Genomic DNA, 13,657 nt, shown 5'->3' on the forward strand with positions numbered 1-13,657 from the left:
TTTTTTTTAGGATTATGGGTTGGGATTTAGGTTTGATTCAAACTTTACATCTATTAAAATATATTTTTCAATTGTGATGGAGTGGGGTCCATTTTGTTTCACGATAATTTGTTTTCATGGACAGTTTTTAATGAAAATATCAGACCATTAATGCGTTGGCGTCAAAAGTACGTGTGGTAGTATAGTAGAAGGATGACCATGCCGTACTATCTAGATTCGATGTCCGACTCACGATGGTGGACGGCATTTGGCTCTACCTCCCGCACCCAGTAGAACAGTTCCTGGCCCAGGTGCTGAAGGCCAAGTTCACTGAGTGTGACTATCAAGGGGCTCAAGCATATCTCAGTCAAACCCTTCCGGAAGGAAGTTACCTGACACGAAATGGGGCACAAGTCCTGTACCAAGCGAAAAGGGTTCTGGATCACCTTGGCGTCCTGTTCTGGATCAGTGGCGGCACATGTCTCGGTGAGATCAGTTTTTCGGCATTATATGACGTACCCTCCACTGTTTCTTGGTGAGTGAGTGAGTGAGTGAGTGAGTGAGTTAGCGTGCGTGCGTGCGTGTGAATTTTGTTTCAGTCAACCTTTAGAACACGCATGTTTTTCACTGATAGGAGAAGAATTAGCTTTTGGCACGCGTAGAAGGCCGGTGGGGTAGCCGAGTGGTTAAAGCGTTCGCTCGTCACACCGAAGACCCGCGTTCCATTCCCGACATGGGCTCAATGTGTGAAGCCATTTTCTGGTATTTACTTGAATATTGCTAAAACGGCGTAAAATCATACTCTCCCACTCATTGTTTTTCAGAACATTCAACATGTTCAACTTCATTTGTATGTTCAATGATTTTGATACAACACGCCCAAAGACAATCAGCAAGAAGCCATGACACACATCGGGGGCCCTAACTGTCACTTTTCACCAAACTAAACAGATATACGTCTGGCAACAAAGCCTCTGAACGCTTCCATAGCAACATCGTGCTGGCATCATTATCTTGTGTGACCCGCGCTGGGGTCCAGACAGGCTTGGACACGAAGCTTCATCGATGACGTCATTGGAAATGCGATCCCACTGCCCCAATAACTCACGTTCCAGCTGCTGTTGCAAGTTTGGACGTTGTCTTATCCGTCGCCCAAGATTATCCCAGAGATGTTCTATCAGTGACAGGTTTTATGAGCGTTACAGCTAGCCCAACACGGGTACGTTATTGATGTCCTCGAACAGTATGGGGCTGACATTGTCATGTTGAAGCAGTATCCTTTCGGCTATCTTGTGAGACAGGGAAGGACGTCCACTCTCCTGTCCTAACTAGATTGGGTGGGATCCATCCGTTTATGGGATCGTCAGATTATTTGAAATAGAAATATATCTAATCAAGCTGTGACCAGGCTCTTCTGAGAACGATACAAATAATGCGTTTTGAACCTGATTTCTCAAACACATATTCATGTTTTCCTTTCCTTTGTATGTGTTTTAGGGGCGGTCGGGCAGCCTAGTGGTTAAAGTGTTAGCTCATCACGCCGAAGACCCGGGTTCGATTCCCGACATGGGTACAATGTGTGAAGCCCATTTCTGGTGTCCCCCGTCGTGATATTGCTGGAATATTGCTAAAAGCGGCGTAAACCCTCACTCACTCACTCAATTGTATGTGTTTAGGCCTTGATTCACCAATCATCGGTACAATCTCTAAAACTACTTCTAGTGTGTCACTCTCTAATGAGAGAGTTCAAAAAGAAATAAACACGTGCACACATCTAAATAGGAGTGAGTGAGTGAGTGAGTTGGGTTTAACGCCGCTTTTAACAGTATTCCAGTTATATCACGGCGTGTCAGCCCGTAGTGATGCAGGTCTCAGACGTTAACCACTTCGGTGAAACCAACGAGCACGGGTATGGTGCTGACAAACCTAGAAACATAATCGGGGCGAACCGGGATTCGAACCCACAATCATAGGTTTCTGGCGTGCCCAAGGGACGCAACTCTGCACAGCGAATCGCGGCGTCTAAATAGGAAACAAGACAAACCACAAAGTCCGATTCGGCTTCAAACATGTCACCCATGTGGGGAATTGTTAATTGTAAAATTTATGACAGCTTGTGAATAATTAAAAGAAAGAAATATTCCCTAAATATTTAACTGTTATATGCTAATGGTTATATGACAGTGAGCGAAATATATCATATCTGTCCTGTAAACTGTAACTAGTTTTGCAGTATATACCAGTATATTAATGACAACCTCGTTTTCACGTAATTCAAGGTTATGAAATTCGTTTTGGTAAGAAATCTCGCATTGGATCATGGCATGCAGTATTGATAAAGCTCCATCGATTACAGTGAAACGTAAAATAATTGATATCTAAGTAATTGTCAAGTTATTCAGATGAAAAAGCCATTTATATGTATAGAGAGAGAGAGAGAGAGAGAGAGAGAGAGAGAGAGAGTATATATGTGTATATGTGTATATGTGTATATATATATATATATATATAAACTAGTGTCCAAAAGAAACGATACCACCTGTTTGCAACGACATAAAAGAAAAACTAAACAATACAGAAGTTTAGGATTGGTGTTATGCTTTTGAGAAATCCTTTCACAACATCTGTACAAAAATTTCATTTCAATAACATCTGTACAACCAATATGACAAGCCTTTAAAGATGGGTTGGGTCGAAAAATGAACATTTCGTTAGAGCACTGATCACAGAAACAACGGGAAATGTCACACCACACGTCTCAAAGTCAAGTCAGTAGCGGGTATGTCCACCGTGAGCATCAATACATGCCAGAACACGCCTACGGACTGATGACGTCAAACGTCTGATGACGTTGGGAGTGATGCGTAGCCATTCCTCGAGGAGACATCGTTCCAAGTCCTGGACGTTGACTGGAGGCACACGGCGACGTCGGATTTGCCGATCGAGGTGGTCCAATAAGTGCTCGATGGGATTCATGTCCGGTGAACATGCGGGCCATGGCAAAACCTGTACGTTGGCGTTGGCAAGGAAGTTCTGTGTCAATCTTGCTGTGTGTGGCCATGCATTGTCATGTTGGAAAAGGAGTCCACGAGGCTGTTGCTGAATAAAGGGCACCACAACAGGCCGTAGGATGTCATCAAGATAACGCTGTGCATTCAGGTTTCCACGAATTACGACAAGCATCGTTTTGACGTCACCACATATGTCACCCCAAACCATTAACCCTCCACCCCCAAACGGCCGGACCTGTTGGATACAGTTAGGCGCCAAACGTTCACCAAATCGTCGGTATACAAGCTGCCGTCCATCGTTTCTGAAGATGTGGAATCTGCTCTCATCAGAGAACATAACACGTGCCCAGTCCCGCCGTTGCCAACGTCGAACTCGCCTGGCCCAGATCAGTCTGTTGTTCCGGTGTCGAGGCGTCAGGAGCGGGCCGCGGTAGGGATGACGTGGCCGGTTACCATACTGCCGTAGTCTCCTGTAGACGGTCTGTCGACTGATCCTGTGTCCCAATGCTGTAGCCGCCGTGGACGTCGCTGTTACGGTGCGGTTCCTCAGGTGTAATACCCGGATGTAACGATCTTCACGGGGCGTGGTTACTCGTGGTCTTCCACTCCTGGGCCTGTCTGACGTCTGACCTGTCTGACGTAACCGCTGCATCAACCTGGTGATAGTGATGCGTGCGCAGCCCAACCTTCTGGCGACGTCGACGTGTGACGCTCCTTGTTGGACCATTCCAACGGCTCTCTCTCTCTCGATGGCTGTCAAACGTGGCATATCTTGTGTTCTTTTTGTTGCTGTGATATCAACGTGTCTGATCAGCCGTTTTATACAGTTTTTCTGCACGTGCAGAACATGCTAGAGAGGGAAATGTCACTTTCACGAAATTTACGTTTTTTCCCGGAAGTGATCACGTGTTCCCGGTATTTTTTATCGACTATGCTGTGTTTGGGATGTGCAATACGATTTGGCATGTTTTCATACTTGACAATTCACTTAGTAAAAAACAATTTTGAAAATAAGTTGGTATCGTTTCTTTTGGACACTAGTTTATAAACCCCCATTAAAGTGACAGACAATAATTAAGGTGTCTTGACACTGATCCATGCATAATAAACCTTAAACCTCAGAGGTATCTACTTATGAGTAAGCATTGTGTGAAATATTGTTACACCCGGTTGAATAAAAAGCCATTTATTCACGAGTGGCATCCGGACGATGAAGGCTTATCGGAAGTCCAGGTCCGGGCCGCTACAATATCCAATACTATTATATCTATACGAGTTGATAACAGTTTACAACTCGGAGGCTTGCCGAGGAGGTTTTGAACTTTAATCGTGTTCATGAATTTAATATCAACACTCACGAGAGTGAGATTCTATTTATCATTCAACAAAATTCTTCAAACTGTTTCAGTTGGTAAACAATAATAAGCGGTGTCTTGAGTGTAAAAAGGGTAGAAAACCCCTTTCAGCAGCAGATTTGTGACGTCATTTGATTGTGACGTCATGGAGACGGTGCAATTCCGCACTTATTGACATTTTCTTACAGTTGCCCTGCGTACTGATGCAAATGCGCTTGATTTACCATAATCTGAAGAAATTCTTAAAATTCTGCACACATATGAGTCAGAGCAGGAACATGTTGTTAATACGTATGCATGGACATGTTATCAATGCCCATATATGGGCATATATCGAAATTCATGCACAACCAGATTTGCAACCGGTTTCAGTTTGGTCTGTTAACAAACGAAAGTTATGTATTTACACTTAAATGCAGATTTAACTTGGGTAATAAATATAATACCACACGCAATACCATTTTTTACGAAACTGAATGAAAAGAGATTGAGTGTAGTATACGCTGTGTCTCACCCTGGGGACCGATATCTCCTGTGGAGGCCAGTTTTGGATCCTACACCACTTGCTGGACCTGATTCTTGCATGTATGCATAAGTACGGTGGCCCATAAGGGACATGGAGTCTGTTTTTCCATATCTTCATATTTCACTTACTTTTGTCGTTACCTTTTGCAAATTAACAGGATTTGTCTTACAAATATGTGATAAATCATGTGTAAAGAAGATATTGAATCGCAGAAAAGTGAAACGAAAATGTCAAAAACTAAAATGAAAATGTCAAAAAACAAAAACGAAAATGTCAAAAACTAAAATGAAAATGTCAAAAACAAAAGGGAAAATGTCAAAAACTAAAATGAAAATACAGAAAACTATTTCCACCGCGATGATATATTTACACCGCGGTGAAAACTAATTACACCACGGTGGAAATAGTTTTCTGTGGTTTCATTTTAGTTTTTGACATTTTCCTTTTGGTTTTTGACATTTTCCTTTTGGTTTTTGACATTTCCATTTTAGTTTTTTTCCATATCTTCATATTTCACTTACTTTTGTCGTTACCTTTTGCAAATTAAACGGATTTGTCTTACAAATATGTGATAAATCATGTGTAAAGAAGATATTGAATCGCAGAAAAGTGAAACGAAAATGTCAAAAACTAAAATGAAAATGTCAAAAACAAAAGGGAAAATGTCAAAAACTAAAATGAAAATACAGAAAACTATTTCCACCGCGGTGAAAACTAATTACACCGCGGTGGAAATAGTTTTCTGTGGTTTCATTTTCGTTTTTGACATTTTCGTTTTGGTTTTTGACATTTTCGTTTTGGTTTTTTGACATTTCTATTTTAGTTTTTGACATTTTCGCTTCACATTTCAGCGACTCAATAGCTACTTGAAAGTACATTTTCCATGTTTTCGGTTGTTTTTATACATGATTTCTTACATATTTGTATGACAAATTGTGTTAATTTGCTAAAGGTTACGATAAAAATAAGTGAAACATCAAAATATGGAAAAACAGACTCCATGTCCCTTATAGGCCATCGTACATAAAAGATGTTGAACATGCAAAGGTTCAGATTGGACCGGTGGCTGACATTGTGTCACACTATTACTTCATTTTTGATTTCTCCAAACATAATGTTTTTCGTTTATCAGGTTGGTATCGACAGTGTGGTTTGATCCCCTATTCCAATGATATAGACGTAGAGATTCCCATTCAGCACTACAGTGCAAACATCGTGCCGGCGTTTTTGAAAGCAGGGTTTAAACTCGTCCACGTTAAAGGGAAGGTAAGAATATATGGTTTTACAGACAACTCTTTTCATGGAATCAAGGTTTTAACACTTCTTTACGATATTCGGGTTTTAACTCTTCTTTACAGTACAGGGGGCACGGGTCGCCCACGTGTCAAAGGCGCCGCGATTCGCTGTGCAGAGTTGCGTCCCTTGGACACGCCAGAAACCTATGATTGTGGGTTCGAATCCCGGTTCGCCCCAATTATGTTTCTAGGTTTGTCAGCACCATACCCGTGCTCGTTGGTTTTACCGAAGTGGTAAACGTCTGAGACCTGCATAACTTCGGGCTTTCCCTACACATTAAGCTGACACGCCGTGATATAACTGGAATACTGTTAAAAGCGGCGTTAAACCTCACTCACTCACTCACTCACTCTTTGCAGTACATAGGTATCATAACTTGCTCAGATCAGATTTGAAATCCAATAGAGCATTCATGAGATTGTTATTGGTGTATTTATGCTGATGAAGTTGATCGTCTTTGTCAATAGGCCTGGGTTTGCTTTGACATCGCGTTTGCCAGTAGTAATGCAAACATTAACAAAGAAAGTCTAAAGGGTAAGATAACCCTTCCTTTTTCCAGGGTATGGCTCGTAAAATAGTACTATCCACTTTTGATTTGACTGTAAAATCTGAACGCATATCAGTTCCTCATATGTTCCAAAGTTCCCTAACAATTATCGTCATACAAGATTTAGTGAAATGTTATTGTTAGAATTATGTTATACAAAGTATTATAAATATAATTATTACTTGACCGTGAAGAGATCACCCGTTTTATAAACATACAGCTGTATTACACATTGTGTAATACCAAAAAGCTTGCTGATGTACTCTCCGAACACGTTTCTAGAACAAATATTGAAAGCTCTCAACATCCCTTGGCTTATTCAACGACATTGCGTGTGGAGATGATAGATCACTGAGAGGAGCTTATGCACACTCGATGGCCCCAGCTACCTTGTTGCTAGGCTGACGTCATATGGAATTGTTTCGCCGAAGGATCTTGCAACAAAATTCCACAAATTACACATCGGGTATTGTGGCGCCATTGTAAACTTTGAGCTGCAAGGCTCCGTTCCACAAGGCGATCGTAATGTAGCACGACAGTCGTTAGTCTAAGTAAAGTATGTGAGTTGCGATAACCTTAACGCTGCTATAATTTTGTGGAACGGACGCCTGAATTCTAAAGGTGGGCCGTTGTATGGCATTAAATTCATACGTTTCAACTTTTGACGTGCTTGAAGTATTATTGTGTTAAACTCAATTGGATTATGCCGTGGATCGTGTAGGTGTCAGCCTATTCACACTCAAAAACGTAATAAATGGCAAGTAATATATAAAATACTAAACTCGCTCCCGTGTAAAACCAATTTTATGAAACTCGTGAAAAACGCTTTCGCTCGTCAGATAAAAGAACTATTCACTCGTTTCATAAAATTGGTATTACACAGGAGCTCGTTTAGTATTCTATATGAGCAATATGCTACTCTCACTCCATTGCAGAGGTCTGATAGTTACCAAATAGCCATGATTGCTAACAATATCAAGTTCGATGTGTATTTCATCTATGAAGAGAAGACACACAGATGGGTTGGAACCACCGACTCCACGAATGGCAAGAAGTACAAGTGAGTGTTTATAATTGCAATTTTTTTACCCCATCCAAACATATCCCATATATGCCTTTGCCAAACGCGTTTCCTTTTCAGTAGGACTAGCTTCTAGCCTATCTATTAAAGTGAGTGAGTGAGTGAGTTGGGTTTAACGCCGCTTTTAACAGGATTCCAGTTATATCACGGTGTGTCAGCTTGATGGGGGAAGAAAGCCTGAAGTGATGAAGGTCTCAGACGTTTACCACTTCGATGAAAACCACGAGCACGGGTATGGTGCTGACAAACCTAGAAATATAATCGGGGCGAACCGGGATTCGAACCCACGATCATAGGGTTCAATCGTGTCCAAGGGACGCAACTCTGCACAGCGAATCGCGGCGCTTTAGACGACTGGGCCACCCGTGCCCCTATCTATTAAAGGAATTAACTTCAAAATAAAAAACACAAAGCCAGATTTATGCGAGGTAGGAAAGTACATTTATACGAGGAACCGTACAAGATATTGACCCAAAATGTTGTGGAGAGAACACCTGACAATTGAAGTCATCTCTGTTATCGGTACACAGGAAAAGTCCATGGTGAAGGTCAGGTACCTAAACAACGCGTATGTCCTTGTTGTGATCATTTCGATCCGGGAAATTTGTCAAAGACACTATAACACATTAAACCTCTTCATTTTGCACCTGGGGGCACGGGTGGCCCAGTCGTCTAAAGCGCCGCGATTCGCTGTGCAGAGTTGCGTCCCTTGGGCACGCCAGAAACCCAAGATTGTGGGTTCGAATCCCGGTTCGCACCGATTATGTTTCTAGCGGTTTGTCAGCACCATACCCGTGTTCGTTGGTTTCACCGAAGTGGTAAACGTCTAAGACTTGCATCACTTCGGGCTTTCCTCCCACATTAAGCTGACATGCCGCAATATTACTGGAATACTGTTAAAAGCGGCGTTAAACCCAACTCACTCACTCACTCACTAATTTTTCACCTCTTGGTCCGCTTATTTTGCTTTTTATTTGCGTTTCTTTTTTTGAAGAGTATATTTTGCGTGTGTATTTGTACCTTGTTAATCAGCTTGTGTACATCGTGTTTTATGCTTATGCCTCAACGAACGCAAAATAACAACGAAAAGTGCAATAATGCAATAATAAACACAAGCCTCGCCCACTCTGTTGTCAGCCAGTCATGAAACATTTGTCCGCTTGTGGGCGTGGCCTATGTTTTAAGGTTTATGCATACATAAAACACAAAAACTGTTTGGTTCCTATCGAATGCCATTGAATCACTTGCAGTTGATTTATATCAAGTTGAATATGGTTACATGTACATGGCCCTTTGTTTTACTGGCCTTCACTGGTATATTTTCAAAGATGTACAATTTGCTGGCATCACTTATGCCTGAGACAATGCCGATGTTCTGTTTATCTTTTTAACTCACTAACTCACTCACGCTGCTTGCCATTGGCATCTGGGTGCGGAATGTCTGGATCCTGCTGGGTCCGCATGCATGAAGCAGAGTGCTATTGTGATCAGGTGGCCCTGCTTTGGTTGCTGTTGGTCTATAGTTCTTATAAACTAAGCGGCAAAAGAAAGTATAGGTTGGCAATTTGTGATTTTCTTTAAAACAGCGATAACTAGTGGAAAGTGGGTATTGGGAATATGGCTGCCCAGGAACAGGTACCAAAAACCACCTCACCCGAACGCGCCACCCTTGACGGCGCTCGTGCGGTGACAAAAAAATATTGAAACAGGTTTCCCGTCTATGGCATAAACTGCACGTGCATGTTAGCTGTATAAATGCGTTCGTCTGCAGGGTATAACCATACGTGATGAAAGCACACAAAGAAATGCCACGACTGTCACAGGAGCAGAGAGAGCCATCGGTATGGCCGAAATGGGGGCAACACAGGTCCAAATTGCCAGAAAGTTTGGTTGTACACCATTGACAGTAGCCAGGGTGATTCAACGGTACAGGCAGACAGGGAGGACACAGGACAGACCTAGAACCGGACGACCCCGAGTGACAACACCACTGAAAGACGCTCAGATACGGCTCATTCACCTGTGAAACAGATTCGTAACGGCGACAGCGAGGGCAGCAACAGCATAGGGACATCCCATTAGCCAACGTACAGTACTACGACGACTTCGTGCTGCTGGAATCCGAGCGTATCGTCTTTACCGAGGAATGGTACTGACTGCTCAACATCGACGCCTGAGACTGCGATGGGCGAGGCAGGTTCGACGCTGGCAAGTGAGAAATTGGCATCGAGTGCTGTTTACTGATGAAAGTCGGTTTTATCGACGCAGAGGGGAACGTTTGGCTCCGGCGTGTATTCGAGAGGTCCATCCACTCGGGGGGGGGGGGGGGGGGGGTAGTCATGGTGTGGGGCGGTATTTGTGAAGATCAGAAGGCTGATTTGGTGATTATACAGGGACGCTGTGCAGTACAGAGACCAAGTGTTGCAGCCAGTTGTGCTTCCGTTCTTACAAAACCCCCGCCGTGATATTGCTGGAATATTGCTAAAAGCGGCGTAAAATCAAACTCACTCAATAACTCTTACAAAACCAACAGCAGGGGACATTGTTTCAACACGACAATACTAGGCCCCATACTGCAAGACTGACTCGGAACTTTCTAAACCAGCAGAACGTTGACGTTTTGCCCTTGCCTGCCCTCTCACCCGATATGAATCCTATTTAACATCTGCGGGACCATCTTGCCAGACAGATTAGAGCACACCATCAGCCTCCCGTCAACAGACAAGAATTGCAGCAGGCCCTGAGAGACGAGTGGCAACGGATTCCAGTCCACGTCATCAGAAGACTGACGTCATCGATGAGGCGGCGTATCACAGCATGCATTGCGGCAGCTGGAGGTCATACACGCTATTGAAGGCAACTGTGTCGACAATGAACTTGTAGTGTGTTTGACAACTTTTGAAAATGAAACTTCTTACACCGCCATTGGGCTTACATTACCTGTGATTGCACAATTTCATTCAAACTGGTTGATCAATCATTTGTGACCCCTCCCTAGATTATATTATAATTCACAACAAAACCTCTTCTTGTTATTTTTTTATCGATCATAGAACTCGACCTATACTTTCTTTTGCCGTCCAGTTTTTAGTTATTCGGGTTATTTGTATGGGTGGTATTTGAACAGCTTTTACTCTTGGTAGTCATGAATAAGGATAACGAGATAAATATTCTTGGAATATTTTTCCAGGTACATTCTTCCGAAGTTTGACACTTGCTGGACTGACTTCAAGGGTTGCCGAGTGCGCGTCCCCTGCCCTACTCTGCCCTACATCACTGCCTACTACGGCGAGAACTGGAACACTTCAGTCAAGAGGTGGAACTGGAGGAGGAGCAACAGCAACGCACAGAAGAACGGGGTGTGGCCAAAGGACGAATGGAAAATTGTGATTCAGAAAACAAAGGTCGACATATTTAAACATAAAATGTCAACGCAAAGGAATAACCAGTCTCGAAGGGGCGGTTGGGTAGCCTAGTGGGTAAAGCGTTCGCTCGTCACGCCGAAGACCCGGGTTCGATTCCCGACATGGGTACAATGTGTGAAGCCCATTTCTGGTGTCCCCCGCCGTGATATTGCTGGAATATTGCTAAAAGCGGCGTAAAACCAAACTCACTCACTCACCAGTCTCGATTATCACCCGGAACGTATTCCACTGGTCATTAAAGGCAAAATAACGGTGAAGATTATGTGAATGGATCACCGAATACCAGACTGAGTGATGGTACGAGGCGTTTGCGGAAAGGGTAAGCATGTCTAGCCCCACCGGTAACTCTCGACACACAATAAGTATTCGTTGTCTGACGCCGTACAATAGTACTCCTGCAATACGTGGGCAGCCACAAAGAATATCACAAGCACTTTACTGCTTTAAATAAAATTTTCTTTCAAATTTCTCCATTTGTGCGATATACATATGAAATATAACTTTCTTAGTTCACGCTTTAAGTAAAAGTAAAGTGAGACTTTCTTTAAAATATTGAACAAATTGAAAACAGACTTTCCCCAAGTTTATAAAAAAATACATGTATCTTGGTCCATCTGTTTCAAAGAAAAAGAGTAACAGGTTTTAGACTGCTTTCGCACAGTATACACTGTGGAAGGAAATTATTACGGTAGCGATGGCTCGATGACACGACGGCACGATACGATGGCACGATGACACGACGGCAAAATTCGATGACACGACGGCACGATACGATGGCAGGATGATATGACGGCACGATACGATGACACGACGGCAAAATGCGATGACACGACGGCAAATTGCGATGACACGACGGTACGATACGATGGCACGATGACACGACAGCACGATGCGATGGCACGACGGCAAAATGCGATGACACGACGGTACGATACGATGGCACGATGACACAACGGCAAAATGCGATGACACGACGGCACGATACGATGACACGAAGACACGACGGCAAGATACGATGGCACGATGACACGACAGCACGATACGATGGCACGATGACATGACGGCACGATACGATGACACGACGGCAAAATGCGATGACACGACGGCAAAATGCGATAACACGACGGTACGATACGATGGCACGATGACACGACGGCACGATACGATGACACGATGACATGACGGCAAGTTACGATGACACGAAGACACGAAGGCAAGATACGATGGCATGATGACACGACGGCACGATACGATGGCAGAATGACATGACGGCACGATACGATGACACGACGGCAAAATGCGATGACACGACGGCAAAATGCGATAACACGACGGTACGATACGATGGCACGATGACACGACAGCACGATGCGATGGCACGACGGCAAAATGCGATGACACGACGGTACGATACGATGGCACGATGACACAACGGCAAAATGCGATGACACGACGGCACGATACGATGACACGAAGACACGACGGCAAGATACGATGGCACGATGACACGACGGTACGATACGATGGCACGATGACATGACGGCACGATACGATGACACGACGGCAAAATGCGATGACACGACGGCAAAATGCGATGACACGACGGTACGATACGATGGCACGATGACACGACAGCACGATGCGATTGCACGACGGTAAAATGCGATGACACGACGGTACGATACGATGGCACGATGACACGACGGCACGATACGATGGCACGATGACATGACGGCAAGATACGATGACACGAAGACACGAAGGCAAGATACGATGGCACCATGACACGACGGCACGATACGATGGCAGAATGACATGACGGCACGATACGATGACACGACGGCAAAATGCGATGACACGACGGCAAAATGCGATAACACGACGGTACGGTACGATGGCACGATGACACGACAGCACGATGCGATGGCACGACGGCAAAATGCGATGACACGACGGTACGATACGATGGCACGATGACACAACGGCAAAATGCGATGACACGACGGCACGATACGATGACACGATGACACGACGGCAAGATACGATGGCACGATGACACGACGGCACGATACGATGGCACGATGACATGACGGCACGATACGATGACACGACGGCAAAATGCGATGACACGACGGCAAAATGCGATGACACGACGGTACGATACGATGGCACGATGACACGACGGCACGATGCGATTGCACGACGGTAAAATGCGATGACACGACGGTACGATACGATGGCACGATGACACGACGGCACGATACGATGGCACGATGACATGACGGCAAGATACGATGACACGAAGACACGAAGGCAAGATACGATGGCACGATGACACGACAGCACGATGCGATTGCACGACGGCAAAATGCGATGACACGACGGTACGATACGATGGCACGATGACACGACGGCACGATACGATGGCACGATGACA

General features: G+C 44.2%; 1 protein-coding gene across 1 annotated transcript; it reads left to right on the forward strand.

Annotated features, from left to right (window-relative positions):
* The first annotated feature begins 233 nt into the window (after window positions 1–233).
* Window positions 234–11,866, forward strand: LOC124148078 (ribitol-5-phosphate transferase FKTN-like). Its single transcript, XM_048391572.1, has 5 exons — window positions 234–465; window positions 6,004–6,137; window positions 7,650–7,774; window positions 10,986–11,181; window positions 11,846–11,866. Exons 1-5 carry the CDS (start codon window positions 234–236, stop codon window positions 11,864–11,866), a joined length of 708 nt encoding a protein of 235 aa, XP_048247529.1.
* The last annotated feature ends 1,791 nt before the right edge of the window (window positions 11,867–13,657 follow it).

Source organism: Haliotis rufescens, unplaced genomic scaffold (genome assembly GCF_023055435.1).
Source record: "Haliotis rufescens isolate VD_foot unplaced genomic scaffold, xgHalRufe1.0.p SCAF_10, whole genome shotgun sequence".
NCBI lineage: Eukaryota > Metazoa > Mollusca > Gastropoda > Lepetellida > Haliotidae > Haliotis > Haliotis rufescens.

What these genes read in the sequence shown, in the direction of transcription:
- LOC124148078 (XM_048391572.1), top strand. Translation starts at nt 234, where the DNA reads ATGGTGGACGGCATTTGGCTCTACCTCCCGCACCCAGTAGAACAGTTC. An exon ending in TCGTCCACGTTAAAGGGAAG is followed by an intron (nt 6,138 to 7,649) that starts GTAAGAATATAT and finishes ACTCCATTGCAG; the next exon opens with AGGTCTGATAGTTACCAAAT. An exon ending in ACGAATGGCAAGAAGTACAA is followed by an intron (nt 7,775 to 10,985) that starts GTGAGTGTTTAT and finishes ATATTTTTCCAG; the next exon opens with GTACATTCTTCCGAAGTTTG.